Below are 14903 nucleotides of genomic sequence, written 5' to 3'. Positions count from 1 at the left end.
TTAACCTTATGTGATGTCAATTATTATAAAAGCTGCTCATTGGTGCTCATATCTCTACTAAATAATACTATATAAATATTACCATGGACGGATACTTATAGAAATGCGTTGGTATATCGGACGGACATCGAAATGATTCACTCTCCTCAACTTAATCTACATGTATAGTTACACTTATAACAAACATTCAAAGGCACATGTTAAAGTAACATTAAAATACTAATAATTTTAAGACACAGAAATGAAAATCAGTCGAAGATTTCATGTCTCGAATAAAACTTACAGCCTATTAGATTTGCACTGGTAACTGTGCGTTTAGTGAGATTTGTAGACCGTTTTAAAGATGCCAAAATGTTACAAACTTGTGAGATTCATATTTATAACGACTTAGGGCCAGTTGCATCAACCACATTTGACAGACACATCATCGTCACACAGCAAACGTCTATGGAACTTCCCGTACAATAAAATTTAACGAACGCTTTAACGGTGACAGACGGGTTGATGCAACCGGCCCTTAGGCCGGTATACATTTGTAAGTTTTACTTAAGGAGGTAGTTGTTCTCTCCTTCTAGAAAATAGATTTGGTACCCCTACTTACTAAGTAAAATTTACAGATGTATCCGAGGCTAAAAGGAGATGCAACGTCATTTCTTGTTATGCTTTGGAATCCTGTTCCATTTCGAACTGAGCTTGCGACTCCTTGAGCTTATTCCGCTTTTTGTGCTGGATGTTGGCTTCCGCCAGGAAGAGCGCCGCCGTAATGAGGCAAGCGACGGCACCGACCACTCCCAGACCGAATGACCAACCTGCATAGTAAAAAAGAATCAATATCCTAAAATACATCAGCCAGCCACATTCAGTGACTCAAGTACGTCATTTAAAAATTTTATACAAAATAAAATCCCTTACTCTTTACTCATAGGTTAGGCGCTACATATTTACCTAAATAGTTATTTTCATGGTTCGGCATCCACCCATCGGCATTGCCCAGCGATGCAAATATGATGACTGCTATTACTCCACAGATACCTGAAAATACATATTATTATTATTACAAATGTTTTTTTCAACTTAAACTGTAAAAACTGAACTTATGCAAAATCATTAGATCGTACCTGCGCTCAACATGATGTATCCGATAGTCTTGATTAAGGTCACGAATCGGTTTTGGTCAGGACCGCAACAGAGGAAGAATATCAGCACTAGGATGGTCGAAATCAGCACACCAAGGAGACATAGTGTGAAGAAAAACTGAGTCGCGATCATGAAACCTGCAAATTAGAATAAAATCAACTGCATCAGAATGTAGGTCGAGGTTAAGGCGTGCCCTGGTGCGAGCTGCGAACCGACGCAATGCGTTGCGGCTCTAATTATTCTAAGGGCAAGTTGAAACTAAGACAACTCGTTATTTTCAAGTTAAACTATAGGATGTATATCTAGATTCCTAAAGTTTTTTCTTCGATTTTTAGATCGCCTAATATTTTTTGGCATAATTATCATTTGGCCTAATTTAAATGTCCTAATATTGTTTCGCCTAACGCCGTTAAAACCCACTTTTTTAGAAGCGATTCGGATTTGTGTGAGGTCACGGTTCTAACCTAACCTAAACCTACCTTTCTAACAGCGAATCGGTTCTGGGTAATGTCATTTTTGGGGCAAAATTTAAATTATGCTAAATGATCGTTTTAGGCCAAAAGAGCGTTAGGCATTTCATAATTCGGCCAAATGAGTTAGGCCAAGTGATTTTCGAACAAACGTCATTAGGAATGTAGAGGTAGTCCCTAAACTATACATAGAAACAGACAACTACGAACAGACGTTTCGAAACCATTACAACGGGGGTCACCCGTTGGCCACGTAAGACGTAAAGGGTTCGAAACATCGGGATGTATTGTAAATTCATTATACACGATATAATCCGTATTCATATTTTTATTTTTTCATAAAGAGTATTTTATGACATCACAGTAGAGTAGTAATGAATTGAAACACTCACCCGGCAATAAAAATCCTCGTATTCTATCGTAGCCCGTGGTAAACGGATCGTAGACCCAGCGGCAGCCCACAAAGAAGCGTCTTTGGTATTGGTCATACGGATCGGGGAGAGACCTAAAGCAATGACTCCATAAACCTAATCTGAAAAGAAAAACTAATTGGCTAATTGTGTATTTACTGAAAACGGATGACGTTTAGGCAAACGTCATTTTAATGATAAACTATTAAAATAGGCATAATGTAAAATAAATATCATGAAAGAAAGACTAACATGGGCAAGACTGCACATGTTGACATCCCAGCAGACAAGCCTCCCTCCACATTATTACCTATGGGACCATCCACACTCATAAGACGCATGTCTTGTGGCGCGCAACAGACGTCTCCGCCACGCCGCCTGAATGTAATTCAAAAAACGTCTCCTCAGTACATTTTGTATAGGAAGGACGTAAGACGCGCCCCAGGCGGCGTGGCGGCAGCGTGGCGGAGACGTCCGTTGCGCGCCGCGAGACACGCGACGCCTAAGTGGGGACGCTGCCTATGAATACAGTCACGTACGCCGTACGCCGCACGTATGCTAATCCGTTGTTACGGCATTGAAACAGATTTATTATAATACATACTGAAAACTATCATAAAGATCATCAAGTCAAGCAAATCTTGTCACTGAAAAAAAGACGGCAAATTTGAATAACCTAACCACAAAATTAAAAATTTTAAAAACCCCCGCGACCGCGACATAGTAGACCGATTTTCATGAACATGGCTAAGAACACTCCCGACTAACTCAGCTTTCAGACAAAAAAAACTAAATCCAATTTGGTTCATCCGTTCGGGAGCTACGATGCCACAGACAGACACACACACAGACAAACAGACAGACACGTCAAACTTATAACACCCCGTCGTTTTTGCGTCGGGGGTTAAAAATGTAGGGCTCAACTCACCAGCCAATTGTCTTCATAAAACGCGTGCCTTCCTAAAACTTGTCGTTGGCGGAATCGTCGACGAGCCATAACACTTAAAAAATATTGAAGATGTAGGGGCAAAAGTTTATCGTGCATAGCAAAATTTGAATTCCGCACCTTTTATTAGTGACAAGATGTGCTTGACCGTCTATAAATACCAATATTAGCGTACATACCTGTCCAGCCTGGACCCCTTTATCCTGTAGTCGCTGACCAGCCAGTTCGGCGTGCCGAATGCCAATGCCACCGTCACAAGGGCAATGACAAACACCCCAATGCCACAGTTGCCGGCCAAACTTCTGTTCTTCATTGTTTCTGTAACAAGTTACGCCGATTTAAACACCTTGTAATTAAGTACGTAATGTTTCCTACCTATTGTTTCAATTGTCATCTCGTTTATCAAATGCGGCGATCGTTATTTGTAAATACGTGACGAGTCTTTAGCGATGCATGGTTACCGGATGGGCACTTATGTGTACGAGCTGCATGTGTTGTGCAGTTGCAGTGTACTAATACTGCAGTGCATAATACTCTCTACACTGCCATACATAGTAGTTATGAATGTTAAGGTAGCTCAGAAAGAGTAAACTGGCATCGCTTTGAAAATTGAGTAGACACGAAGCTTACAATTACAGCATAAAGAAAAGCATTAGTGTGAGCAATCTCTTACTTGTTTTGTGCAATAAAGTTCACACTTAGGTAATTCTGGTTAGATGGAACATATAACTCTCCCTCAAGGCATGGGGACTGGTACATTTATTAAATCGCAAGAAAGGATGTTTGGTTTTCTTTTTAAATAGTGACACTATTTAGAGTTTCTCTTTCTATAGTACTTGGATCGATAGCGAGAACTAACTATAAATTCTAATTTAGGGTTATCTTATTAGTTTACTTAATAGAGTTATCCTCTTTTAACCGTCCTTCTATAGGGCAAATTAATTTTATGCATGCATGAGTGCATATTGTTGTTGTTGTTGTTGTTGTTAAAGTCAAATGTACGAACGTAAGTGATTTTTTTTTGTAGCAAAGGCAACAAGCCTCAGAATCCTCGGTTTGCTCAAGATTCTCTTTGTAACCACTCTCAAGGTTTTTTTAGACGTGTGGTGCTAAATAGCTTCACTTCCAACCCTGTTTCATTTGAATTCTACATTGGAGTGAACAGAAATGAATAGAATTAGCTTAACGACTGAGGAATTGGATGCCTAGTATTAATTGGGTCAAATTAATTAGCCAGAGAGGCATTTGCCTGCTTAACACTTTAACCTATACACAACAGGATAACTCGAGTAGAAGCTGGTTTTAATTAAGTACTTTAGGAAGTGTCCAATGTTAGTACAGTCGAGTTCATAAACATGTGTACATTTTGTCACCTTATTTGTTGCACAAGTTAAGGTGAAGAAATGTACACATATTTAAGAACTCGACTGTACCTGCCTAATAATTTTCATCGACAGTAGCTGAGCAACAGGGGTAGGCAGAGCACATGAAACTGCTCAAGTTTCAATGCCACTCTTAGCAAGGGGTTGAACAAAAATGCAATATTGCAGTGACAGGTTGCTATAGTTATAGCATATAGTCAATAGTTTACTGCCCATACCACTATTGAACCCACATCCCACAGTCAGCTTCTACGACACCCACGGGAGGACAGGGCGTGGTGATAGGTGAAATCGGTCACCGCACTCAGGGAAAACACCAAGCCGAATGAACAGTTCGCAAAATGATTGCAATATGATATACTTACTCGTAAGATCTACCAAAGGTCACATAATTGTACCTGTGAATTATGTACCTCCTTTGCTAGGCAAACTATAGGACAAACCTTATTTAACAAGGACGGCGACATAACTAGTTCTCGATGTCAATGTACACGTAATGATTACGCGTGGGAACTCTGGGGAATACAAATCGCGCATAACTTATTCGTCGACTAGTCGTATCGTATCGCCGTATAAGCTTTGAGAATAGCGGCTGCAGTTATTCTCAAAGCGTCCATCATTGGCCCACGGGGATTTCGTCACATAGGATAGCAAAAATATGCGCGGTGCAGTATAATTTGCATTCAAATAGCGTTTAAAATGATGTATTCAACATAGGTGGATAATTCTATTAATCTTTAATCATTTATTATTGTTGTATAGTAGTCTGACCAAAAAGAGAGGCAACATTGTAGTGTCATCCCTTTCAAATCAATATGTGTGAGAAAACGGGACGGCACTACGATGTTGCCACTTTTTGGTCAGACTGTAAGGGCCCATTTAGACGGTACGAGAACTCGCATACGAGTTTTATTACATTGCGGTATTTGATCGCCTGTGCAAAAGTGTATGTGACCTCAACAGCCCGCAATGTAACTAAAATCGCATACGAGTTCGCACGCCGTCTAAATCAGGTCTAACACTACGGAAAAACGAACTTATCCGAGTAGGTACTGTATGTATCATGGAGCTCAGAAGCACAGAGAAGTATCAACAAATTACAGTTCAGAACCGCTTATTAACACATTCTGGGCCAGCGCAATTTATTTCCGGTTCTTACAGGCTCCTACTGCTCCTAGTAGAATAAAAAATATGATTTTTATTATTTTTATCAAGGATATTCTCTAATGCTCAATTTGCACTGTTTTTTTTTCTAGTAGGAATAGCTAATTGATAGTTAAAGTCACTCACAGCACAGGTCGAACGCGATTAATTAACATTATTTTAATGTTTTTTTAGGGTTCCGTACCAAAAAGGTACAACAGGAACCCTTATGGTGCGACTCTGTCCGTCTGTCTGTCCGTCTGTCATATTGTTAAATATCTCGAGAACTACTTATGCTATCGATATGAAATTTGGAATAGTAATAAACATTGTGAACCTCTACAAGTTGAAAGTATTTTTTTTTAAATTAATTAATATATTCTGAATAATATCTATATTATTAATATATCTGAATATGCATAATATACATATTTTATAACCAAGAAAAACGTCAATATACTCTAGTTCTTCACTGTCTAAGTACCAAGGTTTCGCTGCATCGCTGACCTCAGTCAATGCTTTCTTTAGACCACTTAGCACAATTTCCATACACAATTGTGTCAAAATGATGGCTAGTGCTCTATGAATAGCGATTCCATGTGAAGTTGGGTAACATTACCCTAAAAGCACAAGGCTGAGATGAATAACGAGTGAGTAAAATGTTTCGCAATCTGTCTATATGAATGGCGGAGTTGTTCCTACTTAGCGTGTCGCATACAACATAACATTCACCTCCAAACACAATGCCAAAAAGTTCACACACGCCGACTGTGGGAACATACAGATTCATAATCCGGTAGTTGGGTAGGTAATGTGACGGTCGTACGGGTCGTAACTCGCGAAACTCGACACATTTAATGTCGTCTGGGTGCAGTCTTACAATAATGCCCATAAACATACCAATAGGTACACGGTACACACTTTTAGGAACCATCCAGAAGTTATATCAAGTGGAAGACGTTCATAATCCTATAGGTAATCGACGGACAAAAATAGGTCAAAATGGCATGAGCGCAGCAAAAAGCCAGATAACATTACGGGAACAAGAGAGAAAATAGGTTTAAAAAGATTAAAATGGGAAAGATGTGTATAGGGTGCATTGGGGTAATTTCGAAGCACATAAATGCTCGGGTAATTTCGAAAGGGGGATCTTATGTGACTTTCGAAATTACCCCAATGCACCCTACATACATACACTAAATTTTACTCCAAATGTTACATATGTCTTGGGTATATGTAGTTGTAGTGTCAAAATTTATTAACACCTTGATATATTTTTCAGCCTGTTTGGTAGGTTGTACATCAGATATATCGAAACTGTCGAGGTGTTCAAAAATAACGGAACGCGCACTTCAACGCCTTGACAACGTCAACAACTTGAGGCGTGTACAGACATTTGTGAGCACCTTGGCCGCTCCGATATATATGAAAGATGACTGTACCTACCTCAATTCTTAAAATTCATTATAGGAAGAGGTAAATGGAGTATTCCATGCCTAAAGGGTCCTTCATCTGGAATTAGGGTAGAAGGGTAATATTTTCTTGAAAATTCAGATAAAAACCTTTTTACTGCACAATAAGCATAAGAACCCTTTAGTGATGGAACACATTTATATACAACGAGTACAGAAAGAAGGGTTCTAACTTTCAGAGAATTCTTGTAACTTATATTGATGGCATTATTAAAGATGAAAAAGTGTAGGTATGACCCATGTTGGCATGATTTATGACTGTACCAATGACTCACTTTGTTGCAAACCTAGATGTTAATGACTTGAGAGCAAGTGATTATGTTTACCATAGTTGTCATTTTATAATGATACCTATGACTAATATGGGCATTATGTAATTAAATAATACATGCATATTTTAGCTTCAGTTAAATTAACATTCGATTTTTTATCTGGTTTTGGAGATTTAGTAAACCATTATTTTAGGATGAAAAGGTACAAATGCAAATTAAACTCATAAGGCCTGGCTTTTGGGAATTTAAACTAAAATTATATATTACATAATTATCACATTCGCTGAAGCTGTTAATTTAACTTTTTGTGACCTCAAGGATACTTAGTATTGGCAGACATATGTAATTCCGTATAGACGGATAAAGTCTAAGAAAAAAACGTACCTCAAAGCCCTAGAGAAAAAGGTCCGTACCTTAGATGGTGTTACACCTTTGGGGAACGCTCGGCTAGATGGCGCTAATATTAATATATTTTGACATTTTAACACATATCAAGCTAACAATATGGGCCAAATTGTCAAAACTGAGGTTCAAAAGTTGTAAGCTTGTGTCAAGAGATGGCAGTCTATGCACTATGATTACACATTTTACTTTGACAGTAACTCTCTATAATACTCGATCCACTTTGGTATTGGATAGTTCAAAAAATGGTAAAATTTCATCAAACATTATTTTGTAATATCTAATATGGGCAGCATATTCTATTAAGGCTCTTATATTTAAAACAAAACCTTAACAAATCATAGAGTTAAATCTTCCTCAAGAATCACTCTATTCATGGACCATGTGGAAACCCGGTCAGTAGTTTTTGAGTTTATGGTGAACACACAGACAGACGCAGCTGGGGACCTTGTTTAAAAAAGTGTAGTGATAACGTCTATGACACCAATTTAAAATACATGTATATTGGATTATTTTTAGTGATAAAATTTGAATATTTCCCCCTGTAAGTCTCTCTGGGACATCCCAGCATCAAAATAAAGGAAAACTCTAAACTCCCAAAGATCACATAAAAAAGAACATATTAATACTCTTTTATCAGTTTGAAAACTGTTAGTTTTACTATTAGGGGAATGCATTTTCCGGTACAATAACCTGTAATTAGGCTGTATTAACATATTACTCTTAGAAAGCCACAAAAACAAGGGACCCATTCTTATGCCTTTACAATAATTAATAAGGTCAGATATTATTGCAGCTTTCAAAAAGTATCATGTTATTGCAGATGACTGTCTGTACCTATCAAAAAAGTTGGTTTAAGTTAGTATCCAGATTGTTATTTATTTTGTTGCTTATTGTACCCAAGTCAAATAGAGAATAACCAACAAGATTATGGTGAATTCTTTGTACACTATAGAATTATACATTTAATAAAATAATTTGTCATATAAATAGAAACTATTTCAGAAACTGACTGTTGGAACACTTGTGGTAAAAATTAATTAATTGTTAGAATCGACTTAATTTAACGTGATATTTGCAAATACATACATTAATCGTGTAAGCTATTGTACAGGTTTCAAACAAAACAAAGTTACGTTGAGGATTAGAAATAATAGAATGAACTAAATATACTAAATATATAATTTATTAGTGCAAGTTTCATTTATATTTTTTATAAAGTAATCATACTAACTAATGCAATACAATAAAATAATACTTCTGCAACAATCATTTGTTTGTATTTGTTTTACTTTATTAGTAAAGGAACTTACATTTGATAGGACTTACCTAGCGTCGAGCTGCAAACTTTGAACAAAATGCGATACTAATTGAATGTCACAACCTCCTAATGGAAACAAAGCATAAGTTTCAATATATCATTAGAGTAACTTTTAAACGAAATACTTGAATTAAGTATTTGATTTCATAGCTAGCTGCCTACGCCCTGCCCCGTTCACTTGCCGACTTCTCACTTCACAGATAGTGAATATTGTAATGGCCGCTGTACACACATGGCCAACAGTTCCACCAACCCCCTTGGCCATGTGTGTAGAGGGCTACTTGGCCGTAAGTTGGCAGTTGGCGCTTGCGCTTGCCGGCCAACCGATTCGTGTCGGTTTTTTGTCCACACATCAAAGGATCTTGGCGCCAATGGCCAACTGCGTTTACACGTTGGCGCTTCATTCAGTTGGTCGTCAGCCGTCAGAGAGGACAGTAGTGATATATTTACGAAAATAATAAGTTTATCTATGCCAATAATAGCGTAGATTTTAGGAAATAAAATAACCTTGCAAATGTTTAATGTATTTCCTAAAAAAGATAAATGTTCTTATCAGAATATTCAAAAAATTGTTAATATTGCAAATAATTTAATTTTACTACGGGGTTATTATTTTTTAATATTTTTTTTCTGACAACGTCTATGACCAAGAATTTCCTAGATTTTTTCATTCCACGTCCATCTTTCATGAAGAGCCAATGCCAAGTGATTGGTTCGCCAATGTGTAAACAGCGGCTCTTATCTTGGCCAAGGGGTTTCACAAAGGGCTGGTGGAACCGTTGGCCATGTGTGTACAGGGGCCATAACGGCTTACGACTTCAATACACACGCACGTAGTAATCCACTCTATAGTCTATGGTTAGGGCTGCCATCCGTCCGGGTTTCCCCGGATTTGTCCTAGTTTGGAGGCCGTCCGGGGGCCGTCCGGGCGGGGAGTCAAAAAGTGTCCGGGGAAAACCCGGACACTTTTCATGTAAGGAAGCACCTCACTGAATTTAAGTATTTATCAGCGAATTTAAGTTGACTGATCTGTTTACAAAATAAAAAACCGGCCAAGTGCGACTCGGACTCGTAGGTTGAAATGTGTGTTTGTGTTGTGTTTGTTTGTTGTGTTGTTTTAGGTAGAATCTCGTGTTTGAAATAAAATATGGATGTATAATATGCAAGGGTGGTAAGATTGAAAGTTGAAATAAAAAAAAATTGACAATTAAAAAAAAAGTTTCAAAGATACAGACTATTTTATTTTTCCTGTAATATTTAGCATAAAGCCAATGTTTCGTAAAATTTTCACAATTTTTCGTTAGTGACCTTCGGAGATAAGGGGGCGGTATTTCTTTTTACCAAAATTCTTTTTTTTTTTTTTTCAAAAAACAAAAATTAGAAATAGTTTTGATTGCACAATTTGAGCTCTTTCTAGCGAAACCCCACTTGAGCTAGTAACTAGTAACTTGAAATTTACAGTTTTGCCCCCTTTTAATTTGGCCATTTTATATAATTATATTGATAAACAAAATAAAGGAATACTTTCGATTTATAGCGGTTAACAATGCTCATAACTATTCCAAATTTCAAATTGGTAGCATAAGTAGTTCTCGAGATATTTAGTAATGTGATAGACGAACAGACAGACGGGCATAGTCGCACCATAAGGGTTCCTTTTGTATCTTTGTAATACGGAACAATAAAAACAGACAAATTTATTTTTCTGTAAGAAAAATTGTTTGTTTTTGTTTATTGCAAATTACACATTGTGAGAAATTAAAAAAATAAACGGATGAAAATTAAAGGTCCTGTTTTTATGGCTTTTAAAAATATTGTTGGACTCGTCCGGGGAAAAAATGCGATTTACGCCAAATGTCCGGGTTTTTTGAATCTTTGTCCGGGTTTGGCGAAATTCGAGATGGCAGCCCTATCTATGGTTCAGTATCAACAAGCGCAAGCCTCCCAAAACCGACCATGCGATGTCCTGCGATGCGTTCAATGAATGGGCGTGGCTGGCGTGGCGTGTAGAGATGTGTCAACCCGGTTTGCCAACCCGGTTCAAACCGAGTTAGGCTCAACTCGGCCCGACTCGGTTTGACAGTTCACCAAACCGGTTCCAACGAGCAGACGGAACGCAGCCGAACGAACGTACCGATCGGTCCCACTCCCACATGACTCAATTCGAAAATGTTGATAACGAAACCGGCAATATCGGTATCGGAACTGCAAACCAGCGAGTGCAAGCAGGATAGCTGTACTTTCGCGCAGAAGTGGCGCCACGGCCAGAATCTGAAACACGCTCGCGATCAAGCGCGGATCCAGCTTCGTGCCCAAGGGGGGGTCACGTGGTAAAGGCCCAGGCCCCAGAGGGGGGGTCACGTGGTCTATTTGTATGGCCAACCTAGGCTCCAGGGGGGGGTCATGACCCCCATGACCCCCCCTGGATCCGCGCATGCTCGCGGTCCGCCCGACCGTGCTCGCTTTGGTTTGAAATCAATTATAACAGATGGTGCTCTTTTTCCTAATAATAAATGGGGAAATATAACAGTTTACAACTGTAATTAAATGCTCCCGCTATTCTGCCGTTGCCGCCCTTGCCGATATTCTGTGAATTCTGTCTCCGTTACGAATATTTTGATGAAATGAAATGAAATATATTTATTTGCATTAATTTAGTTTCAGTTTAGCTCGTTCAAACACAACTTTAATTTTAAATAAATAAAAAAAACACACGTTTATATCATGTGTTTCGGGCATAACTTGACTCAACCCGGTCGGGTTGATTCGTGTTCAATTTTGACGAATCGCTTCACACGGGCCAAACCTAACCGCTACATTAATACGCTAAGGACCGTCGTAGCAACTCGGTTTGGTCAAACCGGGTTGAAACCGGTTTACGTAGAAAATCAAACCGTTCAGCCCGGTTTGCGATATTTTCGGTTTGGCACATCTCTAGTGGCGTGGTGTGGTGATGTTGTGTTGCACTAGCGCCTCTATCGGAAGTTACTGAAACTCGAACAGGTTAACGCATGGCGGTTTCTTTAAATTTAATGTTCAAAGGAAAATTTGTATATCCATGCTAATATTATAAATGGGAAAGTGTGTGTCTGTTTGTTTGTCCGTCTTTCACGACAAAACGGAGCGACGGATTGACGTGATTTTTTAAGTAGAGATAGTTTAAGGGATGGAGAGTGACATAGGCTACTTTTTGTCTCTTTCTAACACCCCACTTCCCTAAAATGGGGGGTGGAATTTTGTAAGCCGCGGGCAAAAGCTAGTTCATTTAATAAAGTGAAGCCTCAAACTTATTTATGTGATTGTAAATTATATAGCTAATAATTCTTACAATACTTTATTTTTCAGTATTTTTTGAGCCGACGGATCGAAGAAAAGCATCCAAAATTCTGCACGGAGGACCACGCATTGCCTACGCTTCACCGAATTTAAATGAGCTACGTGCAATGGCACACTTTGTCAAGCCTTACATGCTTCCTAACAGTCTGAATGCCATAGAAGAAGTTCTATACTTATCTAAAATGTTGTCAAATTTTATTGAATGCCTAATAGTAACATTAGGTGCCAAAGGTGTTATCATTGTACGAAACAAGGATGTACACGGAAATAGCCATGATGTGACGGCAAAGCTCTATCCAGTAAATGTAATAGATGATATAGAAAACGTTTCGGGAGCTGGAGATTGTTTTGCTAGCGGTTTTCTTCATGGAGTTCTTTTAAATCTGAATGAATCATGTTGTGTTTCAATTGGATTAAATGCTGCTAGAAATGCTTTGCTGTCTTCTAACACGGTTCCGTCTAATTTTAAGATGCGCACAGACATCAAAGAATCAAGCTATACAAATCTAATTTAACTAGTATTGCATGAAAAATAATAAACTAATTAATTATGTAATTTTTTTTATTATTACCTAAAAAGTAAAAAATGCATTTACAGTCCTGCATACATCTCTGCTAAGGCACTAGATAATTGTGGAAATAGATTTTATTAAATACTTAAATAGCTGTCATTTCAGCCCATGCCTACACAACGCAAAATTATTTTAATGAAAGTTCTCAAACCTACCAAAGTTCTGATATCCCATATATGAACTTGTCTCATACTTATTAACAATGTCTCATGTAAAATTAAAGCCATGTTTCAAATAGATTTATAATTAATAATGAGTCCCCACCAACTCTACACATTATTTTGATTAATGCTGTTTTTAAGCGCAAATCTCTTTCATCTAATAAGAATTAAATTATTGTGTTTTGCATTCGGAACAAAACGGCTAGAGAACTTTCATTTCAAAATACAAACAGCTGCAATAAGGTGAGCTAACTCTGTTCTGTATTTCACCGCACAGTTAGGTACACCATTTTTCTTTTAAAGTAAGTGACAGAGTAACTGACAGACACAATGATTTAAGTCACTGGAGCCAACTTATCAGGTGATTGATAATAACATTTAAAAGATTTAAAAATATATGTCATGTCAGTATAATTATTATAAAATGAGATTCTTGTAAATCATGGACGGAATCATATAAGAAAAATACATTAGTATATCACTATTATTAACTAATTACTCTATACTTATGATTGTCATCAGCTCAAGTGTAATGACTAATCTACTAATTAAATGAAATTCATGTGTCTACAATGAATAATTCTTACAGTCAATTAAATATCTGTGTGTCCTCCAGCATAAGCAAACTTCCTCTCGTGCATTGTGTATGAGGATGGCTCGCGACTTTGCATTTCATGTAGCTTCTTATACTTGTGAACCCTTGCTTCCACCAAGAACAGGATACCCGCTGGAAATAGTAGGATGACTCCGATGACGCCCATGGCAAATGCCCAGCCGAGGTCATTGTGTTCCCAGTTTGGCATCCAGTCACGCCCATCACCCCTTGCTCCGAATGTCACCACAGATATAATACCAGAAAATCCTAGAAGAGAAAATGAACATTACTTTGGAGGACCTTTTTGAAATATGTTAAACAAATGAGAATAGTAAAAACAAATAATTATGTATATTTTTACAACTTCTATTATTTTCAAACCAATTTACAATAATTTTTGACATATTCAACATAAAATACTATCAATATTTTCCTATTATGTTATAAATTAGGTAATTACATACCTCCAATAACAAGTATTGTTCCCAGTGTCACCAAAAGAGTCAAATAATTTTCATCATCATTGTCCTTCTGCAAATAGAGATAAGTCAGGAACAGAGACACTAGCACAGCGCACAGTGATATTGTGAAGAAGAACTGAGTGGCTATGAAGAATCCTGGCAGAAGTATGTCATGAATGATGTAATATTCTTCTTCAAACACCCACCAACAACCAGTGAACACTGTATCATACCAGTGGTGTGGCTCTTGAAATCCATTGAAGCATACTAACCACAAACCTGAAATCAAGGCTTTTATTATTTTTCGGTCAACATTAATCACTTATTTTTCTGCAAGAAATAGTTCGCGAGGAGGAGGAGGCTTACGAGTAGTAGCACTATTCCTATTCCTATATAAGTGAAAAATGAATAACCGTAAGTTGGTGTTTAATAATACTTCATTTTCATTTATGGAAATATATAAAATTATTATTATAGCTTACCAATTTGAATAAACTTGGGGTTTTTAAGTTTGCCGTCAGTGACCAACCAGTATGGACTTACAAAAGCCAATATAATAAAGAAGGACGCCAAAGCGTAAAAACCCAACGCAAACAAGCCAGTTTTTGACTTGGAAACCATCGTATTTTATATAATAACACAAGTACAATCAAATATCGAGTATCGTAAACTGCATCAAACAATTTAATCTAACCTACGCCCTAAAGTTGACATTACAGATTACCACAGACTACAAAATAAACACATTAACGTTAGTATATTCAAGGATAAGGTAAAACCGCTGCTGCGTCCTTCAGACGAATCGGCAAAGTTTTGATAGCAC

General features: G+C 37.6%; 3 protein-coding genes across 5 annotated transcripts in view; 1 reads left to right on the top strand and 2 right to left on the bottom strand.

The window, feature by feature from the left end:
- The window catches only part of LOC125240868 (pseudouridine-5'-phosphate glycosidase), a 197260-nt gene extending 184413 nt beyond the window's left edge, over positions 1-12847 (top strand). For all 3 annotated transcript variants that reach the window (XM_048149014.1, XM_048149012.1, XM_048149013.1), the window contains exon 11: positions 12301-12847. In XM_048149014.1, the coding sequence (XP_048004971.1) occupies positions 12301-12806 (506 nt within the window). In that variant the 3' untranslated portion in view covers positions 12807-12847. The remainder of the gene's footprint in view (positions 1-12300) is intronic.
- Positions 522-9169, bottom strand: LOC125240872. The gene is made up of 6 exons (XM_048149022.1): positions 8964-9169; positions 3143-3281; positions 2000-2139; positions 1119-1274; positions 946-1032; positions 522-809 (listed from the first exon to the last, which is right to left on the bottom strand). The coding sequence occupies exons 2-6, from the start codon at positions 3274-3276 to the stop codon at positions 658-660; spliced, it is 669 nt and encodes a 222-aa protein (XP_048004979.1). The 5' UTR covers positions 3277-3281; positions 8964-9169; the 3' UTR covers positions 522-657.
- A 756-nt stretch (positions 12848-13603) lies between the features above and the next one.
- On the bottom strand, positions 13604-14803 carry LOC125240871. Its single transcript, XM_048149021.1, has 3 exons — positions 14563-14803; positions 14084-14359; positions 13604-13886 (listed from the first exon to the last, which is right to left on the bottom strand). Exons 1-3 carry the CDS (start codon positions 14699-14701, stop codon positions 13618-13620), a joined length of 684 nt encoding a protein of 227 aa, XP_048004978.1. The 5' UTR covers positions 14702-14803; the 3' UTR covers positions 13604-13617.
- Between the last annotated feature and the right edge of the window lie 100 nt (positions 14804-14903).

The sequence above is a fragment of the Leguminivora glycinivorella genome, chromosome Z (assembly GCF_023078275.1).
Source record: "Leguminivora glycinivorella isolate SPB_JAAS2020 chromosome Z, LegGlyc_1.1, whole genome shotgun sequence".
NCBI lineage: Eukaryota > Metazoa > Arthropoda > Insecta > Lepidoptera > Tortricidae > Leguminivora > Leguminivora glycinivorella.
The sequence above is the reverse complement of the archived record's forward strand: the minus strand, read 5'-3'. Positions and strand labels throughout refer to the sequence as shown.